The sequence below is a fragment of the Theropithecus gelada genome, chromosome 4 (assembly GCF_003255815.1).
Source record: "Theropithecus gelada isolate Dixy chromosome 4, Tgel_1.0, whole genome shotgun sequence".
Taxonomy (NCBI): Eukaryota; Metazoa; Chordata; class Mammalia; order Primates; family Cercopithecidae; genus Theropithecus; species Theropithecus gelada.
The window spans coordinates 15,157,056-15,178,382 of record NC_037671.1 but is presented as its reverse complement, the minus strand read 5'-3'; the positions used below and the strand labels follow the sequence as shown (position 1 = coordinate 15,178,382).

General features: G+C 38.6%; 1 protein-coding gene across 2 annotated transcripts in view; it reads right to left on the bottom strand.

The window, feature by feature from the left end:
• Positions 1-9,376: 9,376 nt before the first annotated feature.
• Positions 9,377-21,327, bottom strand: part of HIVEP1 (human immunodeficiency virus type I enhancer binding protein 1) — a 166,584-nt gene continuing 154,633 nt past the window's right edge. For both annotated transcript variants that reach the window (XM_025384158.1, XM_025384157.1), the window contains 2 exons: positions 12,453-12,943; positions 9,377-11,095 (listed from right to left, as the gene is read on the bottom strand). In XM_025384158.1, the coding sequence (XP_025239943.1) occupies positions 9,917-11,095; positions 12,453-12,943 (1,670 nt within the window). In that variant the 3' untranslated portion in view covers positions 9,377-9,916. The remainder of the gene's footprint in view (positions 11,096-12,452; positions 12,944-21,327) is intronic.

Genomic DNA, 21,327 nt, shown 5'->3' with positions numbered 1-21,327 from the left:
TTGACAGATAAACTAGAAAACATCATCACTATTTAATGATAATTAGATACTAATATTAATATTCATCAGATACCAATTAATTATTAATTCAATATTAATAATATTGTTGCAATGTGTAGATTATAAACCTTGAGATAGTTTTTGCAAATCTATTCTCTCTTGCCCACACCCCATTTAGTCGTAAATTCATGAGATGACTCATAACAGAGATACAATGTATGGTCATTGAAATAAACCTTGAACAGAGATTGAACTTACGTTCATTTGCACCAGGCACCAGATCTAAATGGCCCCTAACTCTGGACCGAAGTAATGCGATGTACAGATTTTACAAATCGTTCATTTACAAATCATTTAAATTACATTACAAATCATTTACAAATACATTTGGCATGTATTCTACATGCTGAAGAAAGTTATTTAAATAGCAACGACAAAGACAACAACAACAGTACAAGTTGTAAGTGCCTCTAAGAGACAATACAAGTCCGTCATGGAACTATTTTATCTATTTCAACTGAAATTCTAAAGATCATATGACTCTACCTGTAGCAGAAAGAAACTTGAAATGTTTTGTCGCCTGAATCCGTTGTGTCTTCCAAATGCTGCTTCTTTTTTTGAAGGATTTAGAAAAAACGACAACAAAGGGTTCACAGGAATTTGTTTAGTTACAAAACAAAACAAACAAAACATTTTTCCAGGATTGGTCCCTGGGGTCCCTGTGTCAGTTCTGATCTTTATCTGCATTTAAAGGACCTTCAGGGCACTGACCTGGGGGCACTAGGGTTGCTTAAGTATCAAAGAGGGTTGATGTACCGTATACTAAATATTTTACAACTATTTCCAACAGAGGCTTAATGCTTTCATTAAGCATTTAACTTCAGTAGTTAAGTGAAGTTTTTAATAATTTGGGTCTGATTTTTAAATAATAAATTTTAGAAATTATTTTATTTTTCTCCTCATAGACTATTTTTCGAAATTTGGTTTCTCATAATCGATATTATGAATTCAAAAGTTTCCAACCCTTATAGATTAGAAATGATGCATATTATTTCATTAGAATAGTTAACATACTTTGAATGAAGACTAGATTGTTCAATCAGTAATTATTATGATTGCACGTGGTTGAGTATAAATAATAAGTAGACTGCATGAAGTCGTAAACTACTTCTGGCAAATAAAAATGTTGAAGGAACAGAAAATGTCTTGCTGTGTAGTGAATGTATAGAGATATTCCAAAATAACTAAATTCAAATGTATTAAAGGGCACTACTGCTGAATCAAAACTGTTCTTAACATTTGACCCGACTGGGCAAAAATAAGCCTTGCTATTAGCAGAGAAAACTAAGCATGCCTGGCTAATTGACTGATCTCCGAGCTGGCTTTTCTTTCCATGACTGATCTCCAGGAATGTAGAGCCCTGACGTCTTTCACCTATCATGGTTTCCTTAGATCTCATTTGGCAACATTCATAGGTAGCTAACTAAACATACTGTCTTTCAAGTGACTGAAAACAAATGAATGAAAGATGTCTCAAGCAAATTCAACAACATAACAAATGCCTATTGGTCTTCGCGAAATATCGTTTTCAAACCCACAAATATATGGACATCATAAAAGTTATCTAATTATTCACTTCTGCATTTCAGAACCAAAAGTAAGAATCAGACAAAGAAAAAAGTTACGTTATATATAGGGACCTCTATTGCCTTATACTGAAATATGGAATCATCTGCTAAACAGAACAAATATTTATTTTTCTCTCTTACACCTTTTATAGCTGAAATGTATAAATACCTTCATTTCCAAGTTCCTGTCATTGCCTTCTTTCCCTCATAAAGTCTGCACATAAAAAGCAGTGCAATTTGCTGTCCCCTTCATAGGAGAAATATGCTTAAATTATTATTTTCTTTATGAAATATAAAGGAAAATTGCTCCATTTCTTTTTGGAAATATTTCTGAAAAGATCAAACTCAGGAACTTTATAATATGTTATGCTGTATTCCAACCATGTCAATACTCAAAACAATGTGAATCCATGCTCCACTGTCTTCCCTCCAATCTTTTAGCATAAGACACGTAACAAAGACATTTTTCTGAATAATGATTAAGAACTGAAACCTAATATACTTGGAAGTTTACATGTTTTATGCTTGATTAGAATTGTCACTTTGGATGGCTCTTTTATCTCCTGCTATTTAAGTTAAATGTTTCTTCACTAAATATTTTTATGGCTCCTATTACATCAGTTGTGAGAAAGGGCAAAGAAAAAGGTTACAAAATCTATTATTTGTACAAATATGCATGGCACTGGACATACTCATTTTTGTAGAAAATTTAAATGGGATGTTTTATGAATACTAAATAGACTTTCACCTAGAAATGAATACAGTACAACCCAATTACCATAAATCATTACTGAAAATGCAGCATGGAACAGTAGGAAAAAAAAAAAAAGGACTCCGTTTCAACTCCCAGCCTCACTACTTAACTAGCTTTGCAACCCTGAGCAATTTTCTCAACCACAATGTGAGGCTGACTTCATATAATGCAATATCTGTTGTAACTGTTAAAATTAAAAATACTGCACTATATAAAATGTGAGTTTTTTATAAAATACTATCATACCAACAGAGCACGACCTACAATCTCAAAATTTAAATCTAATAAGAATATCTTGTTAGTTTAAGTAAGAAGATTTACCTATCTTTGAAAAGTCATTTATCAATATATCTTTGAGCCAGGAAAATTTCCTGTTTAATTTGCGGTGTCTTAATAATTACCTAAATCAGCTACATTTTTTTTTTTTTTTTCAGAATTAGGTTTATGGTCTAGGTGATGGGGAAATAAAACTTATCTGGATCCTTAATTTCCACTTTTCCATCCTTACCTTAGCATGCTGTCCTCAGTAACAGTCTAGTTCCCAGTAACAATCTGGCACCTCAAAAGAATATTTGTTCAGTGTGCTGAAATAGACTCTTAATACAGCATCTAATGTACACCTCAGGTATGATGGAATGAGACAGGCCTAGCTTCTCAGAGAACAAAAGCAAAGTAATTAGAAAACTTTGTTAAATGTCATGGGGACTTTTAATTTTAATTACATCTGAAAGGCCAAATCTACAAAATGAACAAAACTCGATTCTCGACTTAGAGAAATGTCTGCCTAATCTATCTCTCTGATGATGGACTGTGGGTGGGTCATGGGTTTGAGTCCCAGGTTCTTCTCAGCTGCCTCTATCTACTCTCTCAGAGCAGATCTAGTTGTCAGAGTCCAAGCTCTTGGAGGTGGTGTCCATTCAGAGAATCAAGCGGAGGGGTGAACAGCTGAGCCTTGCCTCCCCAGTGATCCCAATACATCTTAAAGGATTGGCATGAATCATACTAGAATGTTTAAACGTACAGTCTTCCTTGAAGGGAAATCACTATGTTCTTCCATATTTATGTCTGATTATTATGCAAATATGAGCTTTAGCTGTGAGCCATGAATTTCCACTAGCTTCTTGCTGTGAGGTTAATCTTAATTTTACACAAAAATGAATGGGGACATGGTATTTCCCTCACGATAGCCCACTTTCTCTTCTTTCATAATCCCTGAACTCTCTCTCCTTCCACCAGAAAGACAACTTCTTTTATTATTTCTGCTCTGTGGCTCTCCCTAGGTGTGTCCTTAGCTATTGTGAGGAACCCTTTAGATTATCCTATTTCCAGCCCCTCTCACAGGGGCCACTGTGAGCTTGGCCTCAGAGCCTGATGGCCTCAAAATGTGCTCTTTTGTCCATATCTTCTTCAAGCCTGGAGTCCGATTATTGAGGATGCTCCTGGAATGCTCTGATCATGAGGGTACAGAGTGTGGTTTTACTTAGTGTATTATGAAATCATGGATTTCTGGCTGGGCGTGGTGGCTCATGCCTGTAATCCCAGCACTTTGGGAGGCTGAGGCGGTAGGATTGCTTGTGGTCAGGAGTTCAAGATCAGCCTGGGCAACATAGCAAAATCCCATCTCTACAAAACATAAAATAAAAAATAAATAACGTATTTCTACTATCCCCCAGATTATGCTTTTTATTGGGAGACGGAGGGATGAGGGTGGCACATACTTAAATTTGTACGAAGCAAACTGCTGTTTTTTAGTACCCTTAAATTTTCAATCCAAGTGCCAGGGCTTTTGCTTTCTTGTTAAATTGTCTTATTCATATTCAGCCCATCTCTCCACTTGGTTGAATCTTCTGGACACTGATCCTGATCTATTTGGGTCATCAGCCAATGTCTCCTCTATTATATTGAGTCCGCCAACTAAAAAGAAAGGATACTGTGGCACTGGGTCACTCGTGATTGCTTCCACCCTCCTCTGCATTACTTCCCTTTCCTCCTTACTTTTGTGTCCCGTGACTGCCTCACCCTCCCATAAGTTATTAATACATTAGAAAAGTGACGATGATGGTCTTTGAGATCCAAAGCCCGTGCTCCTTTCCCTATAGTGCTGTGACCCACCGAGTGCTCTTTTCACTTGATAAGCCCACCATACTAATCATCCTTAAATCAAATCCATAATATTACTGCAGCTTTGTCAGATGCCTTGCTAATTCCCAAAATGTGGTTTATTCCCTTGGTCTCAATGCTCTTTCATGTTCCCTGCCATTTGCTTCTGTTTTGTGCTGTTACCTCACACCATCCTGGTTTCAAACCCCAGCATCTGCATGGCAAGGTTTCGTCACATTTGTGAGTTGCAGCCTCTCCACCTATAAAACGAAGAGATAATCCTTCCTGCTCGGAATTACGTAAGATTATAGATGGCATGCCGTAGGGATAAATATAGATTGTCCTCCACAGTGCTTCTGTCTGTTCTGTCTCATCCACTATCTCTGCTTAACCAAGTCCCTTCAAGGCCATATTTAAATATCTCATTCTCTTTGAAGCACCCCCTCATCAACTCAGCCAGGAATTCTTCTTCATTCGTACTCCTGCTGCACTTGGTGGTACCTTCTTTTGCCGTTCAGGATACCTTGCATCTTGCTGACTTACTCTTCTACTAGAACTGAAGCTCCTGAGGGACAGGCATCATTTAATTTGCATCAAATTTGCATTCCCAAAGTTTTTTTTTTTTTTTTTTTTTTTGGAGACAGTCTCACTCTGTCGCCCAGGCTGGAGTGCAGTGGCGTGATCTCAGCTCACTGAAAGCTCCGCCTCCCAGGTTCATGCCATTCTCCTGCCTCAGCCTCCCGAGTAGCTGGGACTACAGATGCCCATCACCACACCTGGCTACATTTTTTGTATTTTTAGTAGAGACGGGATTTCACCGTGTTAGCCAGGATGGTCTCGATCTCTTTACCTCATGATCTGTCCGCCTTGGCCTCCCAAAGTGCTGGGATTACAGGTCCCAAAGTGTTTCTACACTGTTGGTGCTAAATATTATTGAACATCTGAGTGAATCCTCTTCCACTTAGACTGGTCCCTGGCACATGTTCGTCTTAGACTTCATGACTGCTATTGTTGTCCTACTCCTTAGCATCATGTCTATTCTAAAGTCCCAAATCCTATACCTCCTTCAAAATACAGCAATCCCCAGAATACACAAATCATTCTTTAACTTCTTAAGACAATCACTTTCTTAACTCTCATACATTTTTAAAGTCTGTGGTTTCTATGATGTGGTCTATTGTCATGTCCTAGTTTACATGATCTCTCGTAAGCAGGCATCCTCCTCTGGGGCAGAAACTGTATCTTCTAATTTATGTTGGAGTTGGTTGGTTAAATTATTATTGGATTTTGGATGTCTGGGCGTTTTCTTCAAACCCAAGCCTGATTCAGAAGACAGTGAACGCCTAGGTGCAGATAATGTTTCTTTTATGCCTACAGTGCCTTCCACAGAACCTTTATATGCAAGGTTCCAGATAAACCTGTGTATGCAAAGACTATCCAATATATTTAAGTAAATGCATCATGACTTTGAGATAACAGATGTTCCTTGATTTACCATGGGTTACATCCCAATGAATCTATTGTAAATTGAAAATATCCTAAGTCAAAAATGCATTTAGGCCGGGCACAGTGGCTCAGGCCTGTAATCCTAGCACTTTGGGAGGCCGAGGCAGGCGGATCACTGGAGGTCAGGAGTTCGAGACCAGCCTGGCCAACACAGGGAAACCCCATCTCTACTAAAAATACAAAAATTCGCCAGTGTGGTGGTGTGTGCCTGCAATTCCTGCTATTCGGGTGGTTCAGGCGGGAGAATCACTTGAACCTGGGAGGCAGAGGTTGTACTGAGCCAAGATCACGCCACTGCACTACAGCCTGGGCAACAGAGCAAGACTCTGTTTCAACAACAACAAAAAAGCATTTAATATATCTAACCTACTGAACATCATAGCTTAGCCTACCCTACTTGAAACATGCTCGCTTACATTAGCGTACAGTTGGACAACATCATCTAACAATTATTTATTTATTTAAAAATAAAGTCTAGAATATCTTGTGTAATGTACTGAATACAGTGCACTGTAGTGCGTTTGTGGTTACAATCATGTGGCTGGCTGGGAGCTTTGGCTCCCTGCTGCTGCCCAGCATCATAAGAGATCAAACCACATATTGCAAGCACAGAAAGATGTCAAAATTCAAAATTCAGAGTGTGGTTTCTACTGAATGCTTATCATTTCCACACCAGTGTAAAGTTGAAAAATCATTAAATTGAACCATAGTAAGCTGTGAAGAGTCTGTATATAATTCGTAGAGAAAAACATTTTGCTATTCTTGCTTTAAACCTTCTTTCTCCTTTTTCCCCACTTGGTAATGAGAGCAGGGAGTTATTGCCACTAAAATATTATATATGTATGTAAATATATATATATTACAAAATATATTTTGAATATCAAATGGGAAATTTAATATTTTAAGTCATGGGAAGTCACTTTGAGAGAAGGTTCTTTAGGTGATATACATCCTGTATTTAGAACTTATAGATGGTTTTGAAACAAAATTAATGAAAATCATCTCTCTGGTACTATTTGAAGTTGACTGCAAAATGTAAGGTGAAAACCAGAAAAGTCAAAAAGAACCCTGATGTTATAATTTGAACTGAGCATGCATCAAGATCTATTAACTATCTTGACAGTCTTCCAACAAAAACGATTATTTTCCATAATCCTTGTTAAGTGCTATCACTTAAAATTCAGGTCAGGGATTAACTAGTAAGAAACGTGTTACTTATACTGTTTCTGTGAAAGGAAAATCAGGTCTATATATAAAAAAATAACTGAGAAAATTTGTACATTAAATACCATCAGTTAATTATCATTTTGAAAGAAATAATTATCATTTTGGCTTAAACTTTAGGGAATGAAAATAAGTTATTTGAATGCCCTTGATTTACTTTATAATACATTTTCATAAGCCAGATATAATAATCTTTAACTAGAAAAACGACCTTTGGTTCTTCAGCTGTTTTTTCCAGTACTTCTGATGATGACATTGCAGTGGATTCACACAAGGTATTGAAATTGTTACACATTAAAACTTTCACCTGTTTTGCTAATAAATTATCAAAGAGATTTACTATGTCATTGCACCCTAGTTCTCTGCGGGCCTGGGTCTCCACACATGACGGTGCAACAGAATAAAAGTCAAATGTAGTTCCACCAGTTCTCTGAATTACCTTATTTGCAAGTCATTTATACTTGGGAATATCAAGTGGACACTGCTCCTTGGGAAAAGACGACTTTGAAGAAATAGCACAAAATTATTATTCCCTTGTCTATTTTGTGCATGTGATTTCAAAGTATAATGGGTTGGATTTTGGTAATATTCTTTATAGAGCTGCATACTGTAAATACTAGCAAAATACTTGAAAGGTCACAGTAAAGTTTGAAAGTTGCTAATATTAAAGGTATGGGCATGATGCATTGAATTTTGAAAAAGCCCAAAATAAGAATCGTGAAAAGTACAAAATAAGAGTAAGGTACATTACAGCATTATGAAAGTTTCAAGGAAACATCCACTCACATCACAACACTTGTTTTTAAGTACAGAAATTTTTTAAATTAAGAAAAATCTATAGAAACTAAAAAAACCTCAATGCTAAAAACTCCAAGCATAAATTTTGAATTTAGAGAAGTCATCTGTACTTCATTATGGAGTTAGGAATATGCTTATCATACTGCTTTAAAATTTTAGGCAATAAAAAGTTAAGTTCATGACACAGTTCAACATTAATTTTGAGAAATTGGACGGATAACAGACCTCATTTTCAACTACTATTACTGATAGGGCAATGCCATCCCTAGAGCAGGTATTTCCAGAATTCTTTCCAAAGCTATCTCAGAATATAAAATGTAGTTTTATCTTTTTTGGGAGAATTTTGTTACTTAATCTATGGAATATGTAAATGCAAATTGAAGCATGCATTTAAAGCATCACAGATCCACCAGAGCGTGCTGGGACTGCAGCACACCTTGGAGATCCTAATTGAGATAAGGATAAGCAAGTTGAAATGCCAGGTCTTTGCAAAGTCACAGACGTGAAGCTGGGGTTGGCTAGCAGCAGGTCTCCAAAACCCTTAGTTGATAGGCTGTCCCCTACCTCTCACCCCGCAAATCATGCTGTTGTCTTACCTATTTTATGTCTCTGCAATCTTTTAAACAAGCCTTTAAAAATGTGAATACATTGACTTACTGATGTAGTAAGTATTCAAATTCCAACATTAAAACACTTTTCTCACAAACCTAGCATCTGTAATCATTACTAATGCAAATCACTGCAGTGGTAATTGGGGGCTCCCCATGCCCCCATATTTTTCTGAAGAAGGATGGTTTAATGTTCCAGGACAGGAAACAGTAATATCTAAAGAGAGTCACTTAAGTAATTTAGAAGTCTGGATTTGGCTTTTCCGTCATCTCGGGCCCTCTGCAGTTCAGTGCTGGACAGAGCTCTGTGAGTGTAACAGGATCAAGGGAAAGAAGAACCCATAGCTCACGAACAAATCTGGTGTTAGAACCTGGAAATGGGGTTATACGGGTCTCATCTGAGCCAAATTCTAAGGACAATGGGTTTTAACTCATGTTCCCCAGAAATTTCCATACCCTCATTGAGGAACGTTGCCCATTTTAGGCTATTTGCTTTATGTACGTACAGAAAGTATTCTTATATATTTAGTCTTCTAATAATAACAATGAAATGACTTCTCACAAGTAAGAAAAATAGGTCTCGCAGTTGTATGGATTTTGGTTACAGTTTCGCATGGTAGAAAGGCGACTCAAGTCTCTGTTTACAAAAAAAAACTAAGGGTTGAGGGGAATGTGGAAAGAATGGAACCCAGAGCTATTTTCCAAATGCAGATCACTGATCACTGGATGATATAAAGAAGGCACAACTGAAGCAATGGTAAAGTCAGTAAACAATATTTTACTGAAACATTTCATAACACAGAAAATCTGTCTGAAGTGTAAAGTTACTGTCTTACATAAGGAGAACAGACCCATTTTCAAAGACTAATATGAATACAATAAATATGGAGTTTACATACTAATTTATACACAGAAACTCTGCCCCATAGCCATAAAATTTATATTTAACAGTGGAACATATAATTTAATCATTTGATTTATTTGACAGGTCTTCCTTACTAAACACAAATAACTACCTGGTTTTCATATACATATATAATATATTTTTATGTATATAGATATTCAACAATCTGTACAGTTTCTAAACATAAAGCTCCTAAAAGGCACAATTGTCTATACAACATGTACAAAAATGGCTGGAGCTGACACAAAACAACAATTATTGGTCAAAAGTTCATGATTGCACAAAGATTAGTCATGAGTTTATGTCAGAAAAATGTGCTTTAAGGAAAGGAGGGTTTTCAAAGAAACCTGTAAGTGTTATAAAAAAAAAAAAAAGCAATAAAAAATAAAACCCATTAGGTTGCTATCACAAGCCTGTCCTCGTCATCATCACTGCTCACGTCGCTGAACTGCACAGTGGGCTGCCTCCGTGGCAGTACTGTGGGCCTGGGCACCTGTCTGTCTGGAGAGAGAGTCTGCTGGCCTGAGGGCTTTGTAAAAACGTCAGAATGTGCCTTCAGCAGAGGTTGTGACGTGGACACTGGTTGGCCCTGTACGGAAGTGGGTTCAGGCTTGGGCTTCACGTGATTTGCCGAGGCAGCCTTCTCTGTGTCCATTTTACTCAGGCTATCAAGCCTTGCATGGTCACCTGCAGGGGCAGGTGGATTCAGAACTTTTTTTGCGTTTTCCCGCTGGACTTTGGGTGACCCCTGAGGAGACTCGGTCCTGCTGACCTGGTTTGCACTGGCTACAGAAGTCTGCTTGGGTTGTGTCTCGCATGCTTTGCTTTGGGAAGCTGGCATTTCAGGAGCTCCCTGTGCATCGACGGTTACTTGACTGACTGAGGGGATTAAGGTAGGCAATGCTATGTTCAAGATCTGGAGACCTGGAATGTGTGCCTGAGGGGCGGGGCTGCTTTGTGAGGAAGGGTTTGCAGTCAGAACCTGCAGTCCGACAGCATTGAGAGCCAGTCCTGGTGGATGGACTTGTGGGGCCATATTTGCATTGGCTAGGCCTACAATATTGAGAGTTTCCATGCTTAACGAGGGGAGTGACTGCAAGCCTGGGGTACTTAGGTTCTGAAGGCCTGGCACGCGGATTTGGCCAATAGGAATACATGGCACAACACTGCTTAATTCAGCCACTCCGGCGGGGTTTGTAGGGCCAGACACTTCTTTGACCGTATCCCCGGGAGTACCCAAAGTTCTGTGAACGACGCTGACAGCAGGGATCGTGAGCTGCACTGGTCCAGCCTGAAGGGGCACAAACGTGGAGTATGTGAGGCCAGCAGGTACCACGTGGATCCCCCCAACTGGAACCATATTATAAGGTGTCCTTGATTGCTGCTGGGAATGCAAAGGAAGGTGGCTAAACAAATGAGTGTGGGGAGGAGGCAGGCCTGCAGTCGGCTGTAGAGTTATTTGCTGCTTCTGTTCTTGAGGGTCAGGATGTGGTGAGGCCACAGAAGGCATCCCCGCCGCTATCTGGGGGCTGTGCTCGGCTGCAGCAGGAGGAAGTCTTACAGGTGACGGGCTCTAAATGACAAGACAGAACAATCCTTTTATGACCGCTTTTTCATAATCCCCGAGCTATCAAGCTAGTGCTAAATCTATTTCTTCACAATGAGATAAAAGTAAACATATTTGCATTGATAAAAATGAAGTTTGCTGCAATGAAATTATTTTTCGATTTTTAAAAATAAGTTTCCAATTAAAAAATTATTACATCTTTAATTTCTTTCTTTCCCGGTAGAAATAATGGCGATACATCTTGTATAGTCTTTTGCATGTCTCAAGCAAATCTCCTGGATTTTGTCATATTGTATACAGAGAATAACTCTGAGAAGTGGACACAGCTATATTCTTAAGCTGTTATTTTTGTCGTTATTTCTGTTTCTGGCACCACTAGCTCCATCTTATTTTAGAGATTAAGAGTTATTGAGAAATTGAGATATAAGTTGGCTGTGACAACTCAATGGGGAAAAATGAAGTAAAGAATTATTTGTGAAAAGATGTTACTGAGAAAAAGGTCTCTGGCTGTTTGTCTATTCATTTGCAAGTTTATGAAATGTCTACTGAAAACCAGATTTCCAGGCACTGGTAAGTGTCTGAGAGGTTTTCGGATAGAGACGCTTATAGCACAATCTGTCACAGTTAGAAATAAATCCTATTGCAATATTCCATACGTACTGAGGTAAGAGAACTGTCAATGAGAGAAGAATGTATTCCTCCAAGAATTAATCATTTGTCACGAAACAGCCAGAGGTAGAGCAGGGACTCACTCGCAGCACATGGAGCGTGACTTTTCAGAGGCCTGTGTCTGCCTTGAGCTAGTTCCCGGGCAGAAAGCTCTCCCGAGCTGCGGTAGCAATGTGATCATTCAAGCAAAGTGAACTTCTTGATGTGTTTTCGGGTCACATTAACTTTGCCATAGAAACTGGTGGCTGTCTTGCCAATGGGGGCAAAGTGCGAAATGTTTGGATAAGTCAGTGACAACCCATCATCACATTAGCACCAGTGGAAAAACAGCTCAGAAGGGGCCAGCAGATAAATCAGTTGCGGGACTTGTGTTCACCCACTGTCACTTTTTTCTTTTTTTAAATTTCAAAAATTTTTCAAAAAGCAAATATAAATAAGGGGGTATATTTTTCAAGAACCATTTGGTTCTTTCACAGCGTTATAATAAAATATCTGAACCGCTTAAAATACTCAACATGATTCCAAAGGACAAAAATGTCCTCTACCCTTAAATACAAGAAAAACATAAAGCCAAACAGACTGATTTGAACTAAATAAATCACTCGGGTGCATTCTCTTCTTAAGCCATTAAGTTCTCCATATTTAATAGGTTAAATCGAAAAAGGAAATAAAAGAACAACGGCCAATCATTTACCTGTGTTATAGCAATAGCTTTTCCTGCCACAGAGCTTCTCAGAATTTCTTCTGACTCAGGGTAGTCCACAGACATCTGATGACACGGGGACCTGGAAGCGTCTACAGACAGAGTTGTGTCGTTTTCATCTCTCGCGGCACGCTGCCTGGCCTTCCCCGGGGACAGTGTCTTCCTACTGTACTCAGACTGTGCTGTGCTCAGGATGGTCATTTTGGTGAGCAATGCCCTGGGCAGAACGTCCATTGGGTCCGTGTGTACCCCAGAAAAGCAATCGGTGATCCTGACGTCCTCATCAGCACTCACAGAGTCCTGAAGGCTACTCCTAGATGGAAGGTGCTGCGGGCTGGCTGTGACCGAGGGTGCGGCTGACAGGACTGATTCCGCCTGGCTGTCGTCATCATCGTCCTCATTTTCATTGTCATCCTCATCTGGGCCATCAGATTCTTCAAGATCATATCCAGATCGCTCATAACTGAATCTCTGTTTTTCATCTAATAAAAACAACCAAGAGAGTATGTGATGGAATGCTTTGCAAGTGCACAGAGGCTATTTTTAATGTTTTTTATAGGTTTGGTAACTCTGTGAGGATTATAAAAGACAAGGACCCTGCCCACAACGAGCCTCCGCCCTGGCTGAGGAGAAGGCCCTGGGGAAGAACAAGACAGGTGGCCATCAGGATTCAGAGGAGGGCAGCTCTGTGGGGGCCGGGTCAGGGATGAGGAATGGGAAATGACTCTCAGAAGGCGAATGAGGCAGGCGGAGGGTAATCAAGAAACAAGGAAATGAAGGCCTTGAAAATCTTTAGAAAATCTTTAAAACACAACTGAACTACATATAAAATTAATAAAGAGTTCAAAGCAACTCTTTTCCTGAGCTTTTTCTCTATTTTGTATCTTCCTTTTCCTGAACAAATTAAATCAAACACAAAAAGCTGATGGCTGTTGGTATCTGTGAGCAAAATACATTTTCTTTAGATCTGAATAGTATCACAGATGAGGAAAGAAAAGGACTTTTATTTGAGGAATGTGGGCCCTTTCAAATTACTAGGCCTCAGAGAGGCATTAAGATGACACAGCAATCACATCCTACCCCCCACTTTACTGGAGCTGCTTCCCATTGCCACAGGTAGCTGCGAATTAACCTAGTAATGTGGCATTGGACACCATATCCCACACTTTATAGCTTAACCACGGACAGGCAGTCACTAATCACTGGTACTCCTGTATATCAATGAGAATTCCTGACAGAACTGTCTAACAGTCTACTCGGTAACACCGCCCTCCTCCCCCGCCCTGTTTTTTTGTTTTTGTGTTTTTTTTTTTCTTTTTGCCTTTAAAAATCTGCGTGTAACAAAGGCCAAGCAAGCAGTTTGGGTGAGTCATCTGGGCAGCTGTCTTTATTCTGGCTCAAGTCAACTCTTTCAACCACACTTTGTGCTTTAGTTTCTTCTTTTGGTTGACACAGGCATGTTTCAATGGTCCTCCGTGTCGTCATATTCACCTAATGTGTAAGCCTTCTTATTTGCTGAGAGATGCTAATATTTGCTGTCAATTTCTGTGATATGATTCAACCCATTCCTCATAGAAAGGGGGATATTATCTAAAAGTCGTTAGTATCAGCCTCATAACATCATGTGAAACTGAGTTTAACAAGGAATCTTCAAGATGACCCAGGAAATAGTTTCAGAAATCTCATAAGCTCATGTGGAACTTTTAGACTCTTCACATTTTCAAAATCTTGCAAATTAGAGGTTCTTTCACACAGAAAGTTTAATAAAATTTAGTTATGGGGGAGGAATGTCACTGAGATATAATAAAGATGACATTAGACAATGTACAGTTTAGCTGTGATACATTCTGCACTTACAGGTATTTTTTGAAGAGAGAAAAACATGTAAACAGAGCAATAAGCAATAGGCTGCCTTTCCCAAATGGCCTAGACGTTAATTTTTTACTACTTTTTCTTTGTATATGACAAAAATAAGTTCTCAGAGAAAAGTCTTAGAAGATCCATACAAAAGATTTGAGGGTGATTATTTCTAGGGGATGAAAAGAACTTGACATTTTACATTATTTATCACAAACGTGTGTTACTTTTATAATTAAAAAACTCAAAGATGAAACATGCATTTAGGTTCCGTTAGCATGTGATTTCATAAGCCTTTTGCTTTTAGGGTTCTACTGTTATGCTGTAAAATAAGTAATGAAATGAAATAATACCAAAATATTGAATGGCTCTAGGGGCCTATGCTGGAGACAGAATGTGTGATTTCCGGGTAAATGCCCAGACTCCTGTGCCTCAGCTACCTCTCTACCTTGTCTGATGTTTGGCATTGTAAAATTCGAGTCATCCTCAATTTGACTTGAATTCGCCACATCAGTAGCAAATTAGGTATTTTTGTGTGTGTGTGGAGACGCGTCTTCTTTAAAGAAGTAAAATTTGTAAAAAGACTAGAGAGAACGGAATGACTGGGAGAATAAGTTACTGGAGAGAAAGGATGATTTCATTCAAGGCTGATCTTGCCGTAAAGTCTAACAAGGATGTGACTGCGTTAAACACACACACGCGTGCATGTGCATACACACACACACACACACATATGCATGGCCTAACTTTAAACTTACAACTTTTTCCAAACCCATCAATAAGCCGAGGTCCGAGATAATCAACAGCCCAAAATCTAAGGAAACACAAGCTTGCGTCACCGAGGGCAGACACAACAGAACCCCGGTCAGGAGGGTCCTGCTCAAGTATCTGGTTAGAGTCAAGAGTGGGCTGCCAAGATTGTGTGAAACCTCTGGCGGTTACACTCTCACACAGGATCCATGCCATGATCATCACTCAGGTGCTCACAGGAAGGTGCGGTACGAAGTGGCCACTGCGTTCCAGATACTGGGGAGAGAAGCAGTAACTCAACAGGAGTGGCAAGGAACTACACCTGGAACCGTCTCCCCTGTCTCCACCAGGAAAACAAAAGACTTACCCTGTGAGAACAAGGGCGGCACGCACTGTTGTCCTTAGGACACTGGTGAAAACTCACTGCAGTGTGGATAGGGAACAGGAAAACCATACACACATAACCTGTCTCCCTGGGGAGGGACAGGATTACACAGAAACCCCTATAACACTTGGGGGACGGGGAGGAGAACTGAGAAGGCCACAGCCCAGAAACCTAAGAAAATGGTGCAGGTACAAGACTGAATCTCAATCGGAGCAGAGACAGCACCCCATCCTCCTCCTCACCCCCCAGTGCCAAGCTAAGGAGCTTAGAATTACAGGTAACAAAATAGTGCTTGGAGAGAAACAGGAGAACAAGAACGTGCAGACAGACCCTTTCTGAGGTACAGTGCAAAAGGAAGACCTAAAACTAGAACTGAACAGGTGACGTTCTTGTGATCCAACTCCCAACCAAAACACAAGGTATCTCTACAGGAACATGAAGCCTTTGCTGCAGTGAGGATGGCTGTAGTGACAACAAATTGCTCAATCCCAGCCCACTCCTAACTAGATAAACTGTAACTCCCACGCTAAAGGCCTCTAGGAAGGAGAGGCATGCCCATTTCTAGGCATACAAACAATTTCCATGGGTCTCTACTGTCTTACACAAGATGTACAGCTTTCAACACAAAATTACAAGGCATACAAGAAGGCAAGAAAAAAACATGCTTCAGAGAGACAAAGCAATCATTAGAACCACAGTGAGATATGACACCTATGTTAGAAATGACTGAGAATTTGAAATAACGATGGTTAATATGCTGAAGGCTCTAAAGGGAAAGGTAGGCAATAACAGATGGGACTTTCAGCTGAGTGATGAAAACTACTACAAAGAATTCAATGAAAATGGTGCAAATAAAAAACACAGTCACAATACCAAGAAAACTGTCCAATCCAGAATTCTATGCCCATTGAAAATAATTTTCAAAGATGAAAGAGAAACACAGACTTTCTTAGAAAAACAAAAACTGAGGGGATTCATTGCCAGCTGCTTGACCTAGTGGACAATAAATGTTAAAAGGAAGTTCCTCAGGCAGAAGGAACATAACATCAGATGGAGGCCCGGATCTACACAAAGAAACAAAGAACAGTGAAAACAGAATAAATTGTCCCCATTTTTTTTTCTTATTTTTTAATTACTCTAAAAGATACCTGAATGTCTAAAACAATGTCCTGTGCATTCATAGTAGATGTAAATGTAAAAAGGTATGGCCACAATAGCATAAAGGACGGAAAGGAGGAGCTGTGTATATACTGCAGTAAAGTCTACAGGCTCCATGTAAAGCAATGCAATATTATCTGAGGTAGATAACTACAATTTTTAAAGGTATAAATAGTAAGTCAGTTGAGGAAATAGAGCAGAATCATAAACAACACTCGATTAATACTAGAGAAGGCATCAAAAGAAAACTGAAACCCAAAAATGAAACAAACAGAAAACAGCTGCCAATATGGTACATTTTAATCCAATTACACAAATAACAACATTAAAAGGGGTGGTCTAACACATAAATTAAAAGACAGAAATGACTAGGATTGAATAAAATGCAAGTCCCATGTATATACTGTATATAAGAAATGCATTTAAAAATATTGATATAAAGACAAATAGGTTGAAAATAAAAGTTTGGAGAAAGATATACTATAAATCAATAACTAAAATACAGCTGCAGAAACTATACTAATAACAGACGAAGCGGACTTCAGAGCCAAGAATATTTGGAGGATAAACAGGAGCATTACATAATGATACCGGTCATCCCATGGACATAACAATCCTAAGTGTGTACGCAACAGAGCTTCAAAATAAATGAGTGGAAACTGAACAAAAATAAATAAATCCATAATCAGAGCTGAAGACTTCAATAATCCACTTTCGGTAACTGATGGAACATGTAATAAGAAAATCAGAAAGCACATAAGAGATGTGTAAAACACTATCAAGACCTAACAGACACTTATAGAAATGTTCCACTGAAGAGCAGAACATACCTTTCATGTAAGTGTATGTGGAACATTCACCAGTATATACCATATTCTGAGCTACAAAATAAACCTCAACTATTTTAAACCAGTAGAAACCATACAGAGTGTGTTTTTACATGAAAACAGAATTAAACCAGAAATCAACTAATTGGAAGATATCTGAAAAACCATCAAATTATTGCAGAATTAAAGAACATGTGCATGATACTGGTACAAGAACAGACACATAGATCAATGGAACAGAACAGAGAACCCAGAAATAAGATCGCACACCAGCAACCATCTGATCTTCAACAAACCTGACAAAAAGAAGCGATGGGGAAAAGAGTCCCTATTTAATAAATGATGCTGGGAAAACTGACTAGTTGTATGCAGAAAACTGAAACTGGACCCCTTCTTTACAATACATATAAAAAAATTCACTCAAGATGGATTAAAGACTTAAATGTAAAATGCAAAACTATGAAAACCCTTGAAGAAAATCTAGGCAATATCATTCAGGATATAGGCACGGGCAAAGATTTTATGACGAAAACGCCAAAAGCAATTGCAACAAAAGCAAAAATTGACAAATGGGGTCTACTTAAACTGCAGAGCTTCTGTGCAACAAAATAAACTATCAGAGTGAACACACAACCTAGAGAATGGGAGAAAGTTTTCACAATCTATCCATCTGACAAAGGTCTAATATCCAGAGTCTACAAGGAACTTAAACAAATTTATAAGACAAAAAAAAACCTGATTAAAAAATGGGCAAATGACATGAACAGACACTTCTCAAAATAACACATACATGTTGCAGCCAACAAACATGAGGAAAAGCTCAACATTCCTGATCATTAGAGAAATGCAAATCAAAACCACAATGAGATACCATCTCAGGCCAGTCAGAATGGCTATTACTAAAGAGTCAAAAAATAACAGATGCTGGAGAGGTTGCAGAGAAAAAGGAATGCTTTGACATTGTTGGTGGGAGTGTAAATTAGCTCAACCATTGTGCAAGACAGTGTGGAAATTTCTCAAAGACCTAGAACTCTGAAGAAATACCATCTGACCCAGCAATCCCATTACTGGGTATATACCCAAAGGAACAGAAATCATTTTATTATGAAGATACTTGCATGCATGTTCATTCATAATAGCAAAGACATGGAATCAATCTGAATGCCCATCAATGATAGACTGGATAAAGAAAATGTGGTACATGTACACTATGGAATACTATGCAGCCATAAAAACGAATGAGATCATATCCTTTGCAGGCACATGGATGGATTTGGAAGCCATCATCCTCGCAAACTAATGCACGAAGAGAAAACCAAATACTGCATGTTTTCACTTATAAGTGGGAACTGAACGATGAAAACACATGGACACTTTGGGGGGAACAATACTCACTGGGGCCTGTCTGTTGGGGGGTGATAGGAATGTGCTGGGAGAACATCAGGAAGAAATGCTGGGCTTAATACCTAGATGATGAGATGATCTGTGCAGCAAACCACCATGGCACACGTTTACCTATGTAACAAACCTGCACATCCTGCACATGTACCCCTGAACTTAGAAGTTGAAGGAAAAAAAAGAACACATCTCTAAATATTCATTGGGTTAATGAGAAAGTCTCAAAAATGTCAAATATTTTCAACTGGATGAAAATTAAACATTCAAACTTTGTGGGACGTAACTAATGCAGTAGTCAGTGGGAAATTTATCATATACAACACTTTCATTAGAAAAGAAGAAGGCTCTTGGATAAATCTAAATTTTTCAGTTTTAGAAATCAGAAAAAGAAGATCAAACTAAACTCAAAGCAAGGCGAGGGAAGAAAATAATAAAAATGAGAACCGAAACGATGAAATTGAAAAAAGAAAAATAGAGAAAGGCAATGAAACCAAAAGCTGGGTTGTTGGAAAAATTCTCTGGTAACACTAGCCAAGAAAGAAAGAGAGAAGATACAAATGACCAACATTAGAAAAGAAAGGGGGGATAAACATACACTTTTTAAAAAAAACTATTATACCTTAAGTCCAGAGATACATGTACAGAACGTGCAGGTTTGTTACATAGGTATATATGAGCCATGGTGGTTTGCTGCACCCATCAACCCATCATTCAGGTTTTAAGCCCTGCATGCATTAGGTATTTGTCCTAATGCTCTCCCTATCCTTGTCCCCCACCCCCCGACAGACCCCGGTGTGTGATGTTCCCCTCCCTGTGTCCATGTGATGAACATACAATTCTATGCATTTGCCAAAAACCACATACTATACACCATAAAGTAAATTTTGTTGTAAGTAAATAAAAACAGAATCCATTAGGATGTGGGGTGAACCTAAGAGGAATGCAAGCTGAGACAGATGGCTCTGACTGCAGCTGCATGAATGGCACAGCCACGCTAAGGGCATGGAAAGTAAGGTCCTGTCCCAGGTAACCTTGGCAAAGAGGGTTTTGAGTGGAGACAGTGAAGGCTGGAGACAAGAATGGCACACACTGCACTGTAATTTTAAATCTGTTTCTTACAGGAGTAAAGGTAAGGATTTTTGAAACTAGTTTATTTGTATACTAGAACTGAGCAAATACGTAAACATACTGTAGGTGCGAACCAGGTTTCTCACTGGGGGTGAAGAAGAGAAGGAAATGGAGAAGACTAGAATAAATTTAGTGGTGCTGGACTGGAAGTTATTGGTATGGATTCATGTCTTCACTTGTATATATGGAATACACATGTACACTGCAACCTCTACCTCCCAGGTTCGAGTGATTCTCTTACCTCAGCCTCCTGAGTAGCTGGGATCACAGGCGCCCACCACCATGCGTGGCTAATTTTTGTACTTTTAGTAGAGACGGGGTTTCACCATGTTGGTCAGACTAGTCTCGAACACCTGACCTCAAGTGATCTACCAGCCTCGGCCTCCCAAAGTGCTGTGATTACAGGCATGAGCCACTGCGTCCGGCCCGCTTTAGGGTCTTTTACTCTACTGATACCACTATTCTCTCAGATAAGCTTGTACAACAAGCACCTCCCTATTAGCCTCATAGTCAAATCAAGACTTCTCACAAGTACCTTCTGTCTTCCTATTGTTTAATAGGACACTATCAATTCTTGAAATCAATTTCAACACTTCTATTGGTTAACTTGGAAGCACAGGAAATTTCACCCCAATGCACTCTAACCTATATACACATTTTAAATTCTTAGTACCTAAAAGTGCTCTTATATATTTTTTTTTTTTTTTTTTTTTGCATTTTTTATTCTATTGTACATATGCTGACTAAATGGCTCTGTTCCAGTTGCAGCCATCCATAGCCTGGATCCTCAGCGCCACTCTGTACAAACCAATACTATTTGATCATAATTAAAACAAGGACTAATTAAGGAGTTGACTTTTTCTCAGACAACGATTTAAAACATGAAAAATGCAGTTAATTTCTTTTAAAGTGTTGAGCCCACAGCTCATAAATGTCAGAGCTGAGATTCAAACCTATGTTAGTCTACACCTAGACATTCCATTCAATCACATTTTAAAAATCTAACCACAGAATCATCAGAAAGGTCAACAATGAATTATAGTCAATAAGCTACCTTATAAATATGCATGAATTCAGTCTTTGTAGGTACCGACATGAAAAGCGTCATATGATTATTTGATTACAAGTAACAGAATGTATAAAATGTAGTCCCCAAGGAGAACGTAAATAATTGAACTTTTAAAATTTCAAATATACTGCATTATATAAAAGTTTAAGAATCAGTTATATATTTCAAATTGTTATTAACATATATATTTTTCAAGAAGCATGCTGATTTCTTTTTTAGTATATGCAAATAATATGAATAATTTAAAACAAACACCATATTTTTTGATGTATGTAAAAACTATTTGGAGTGTAA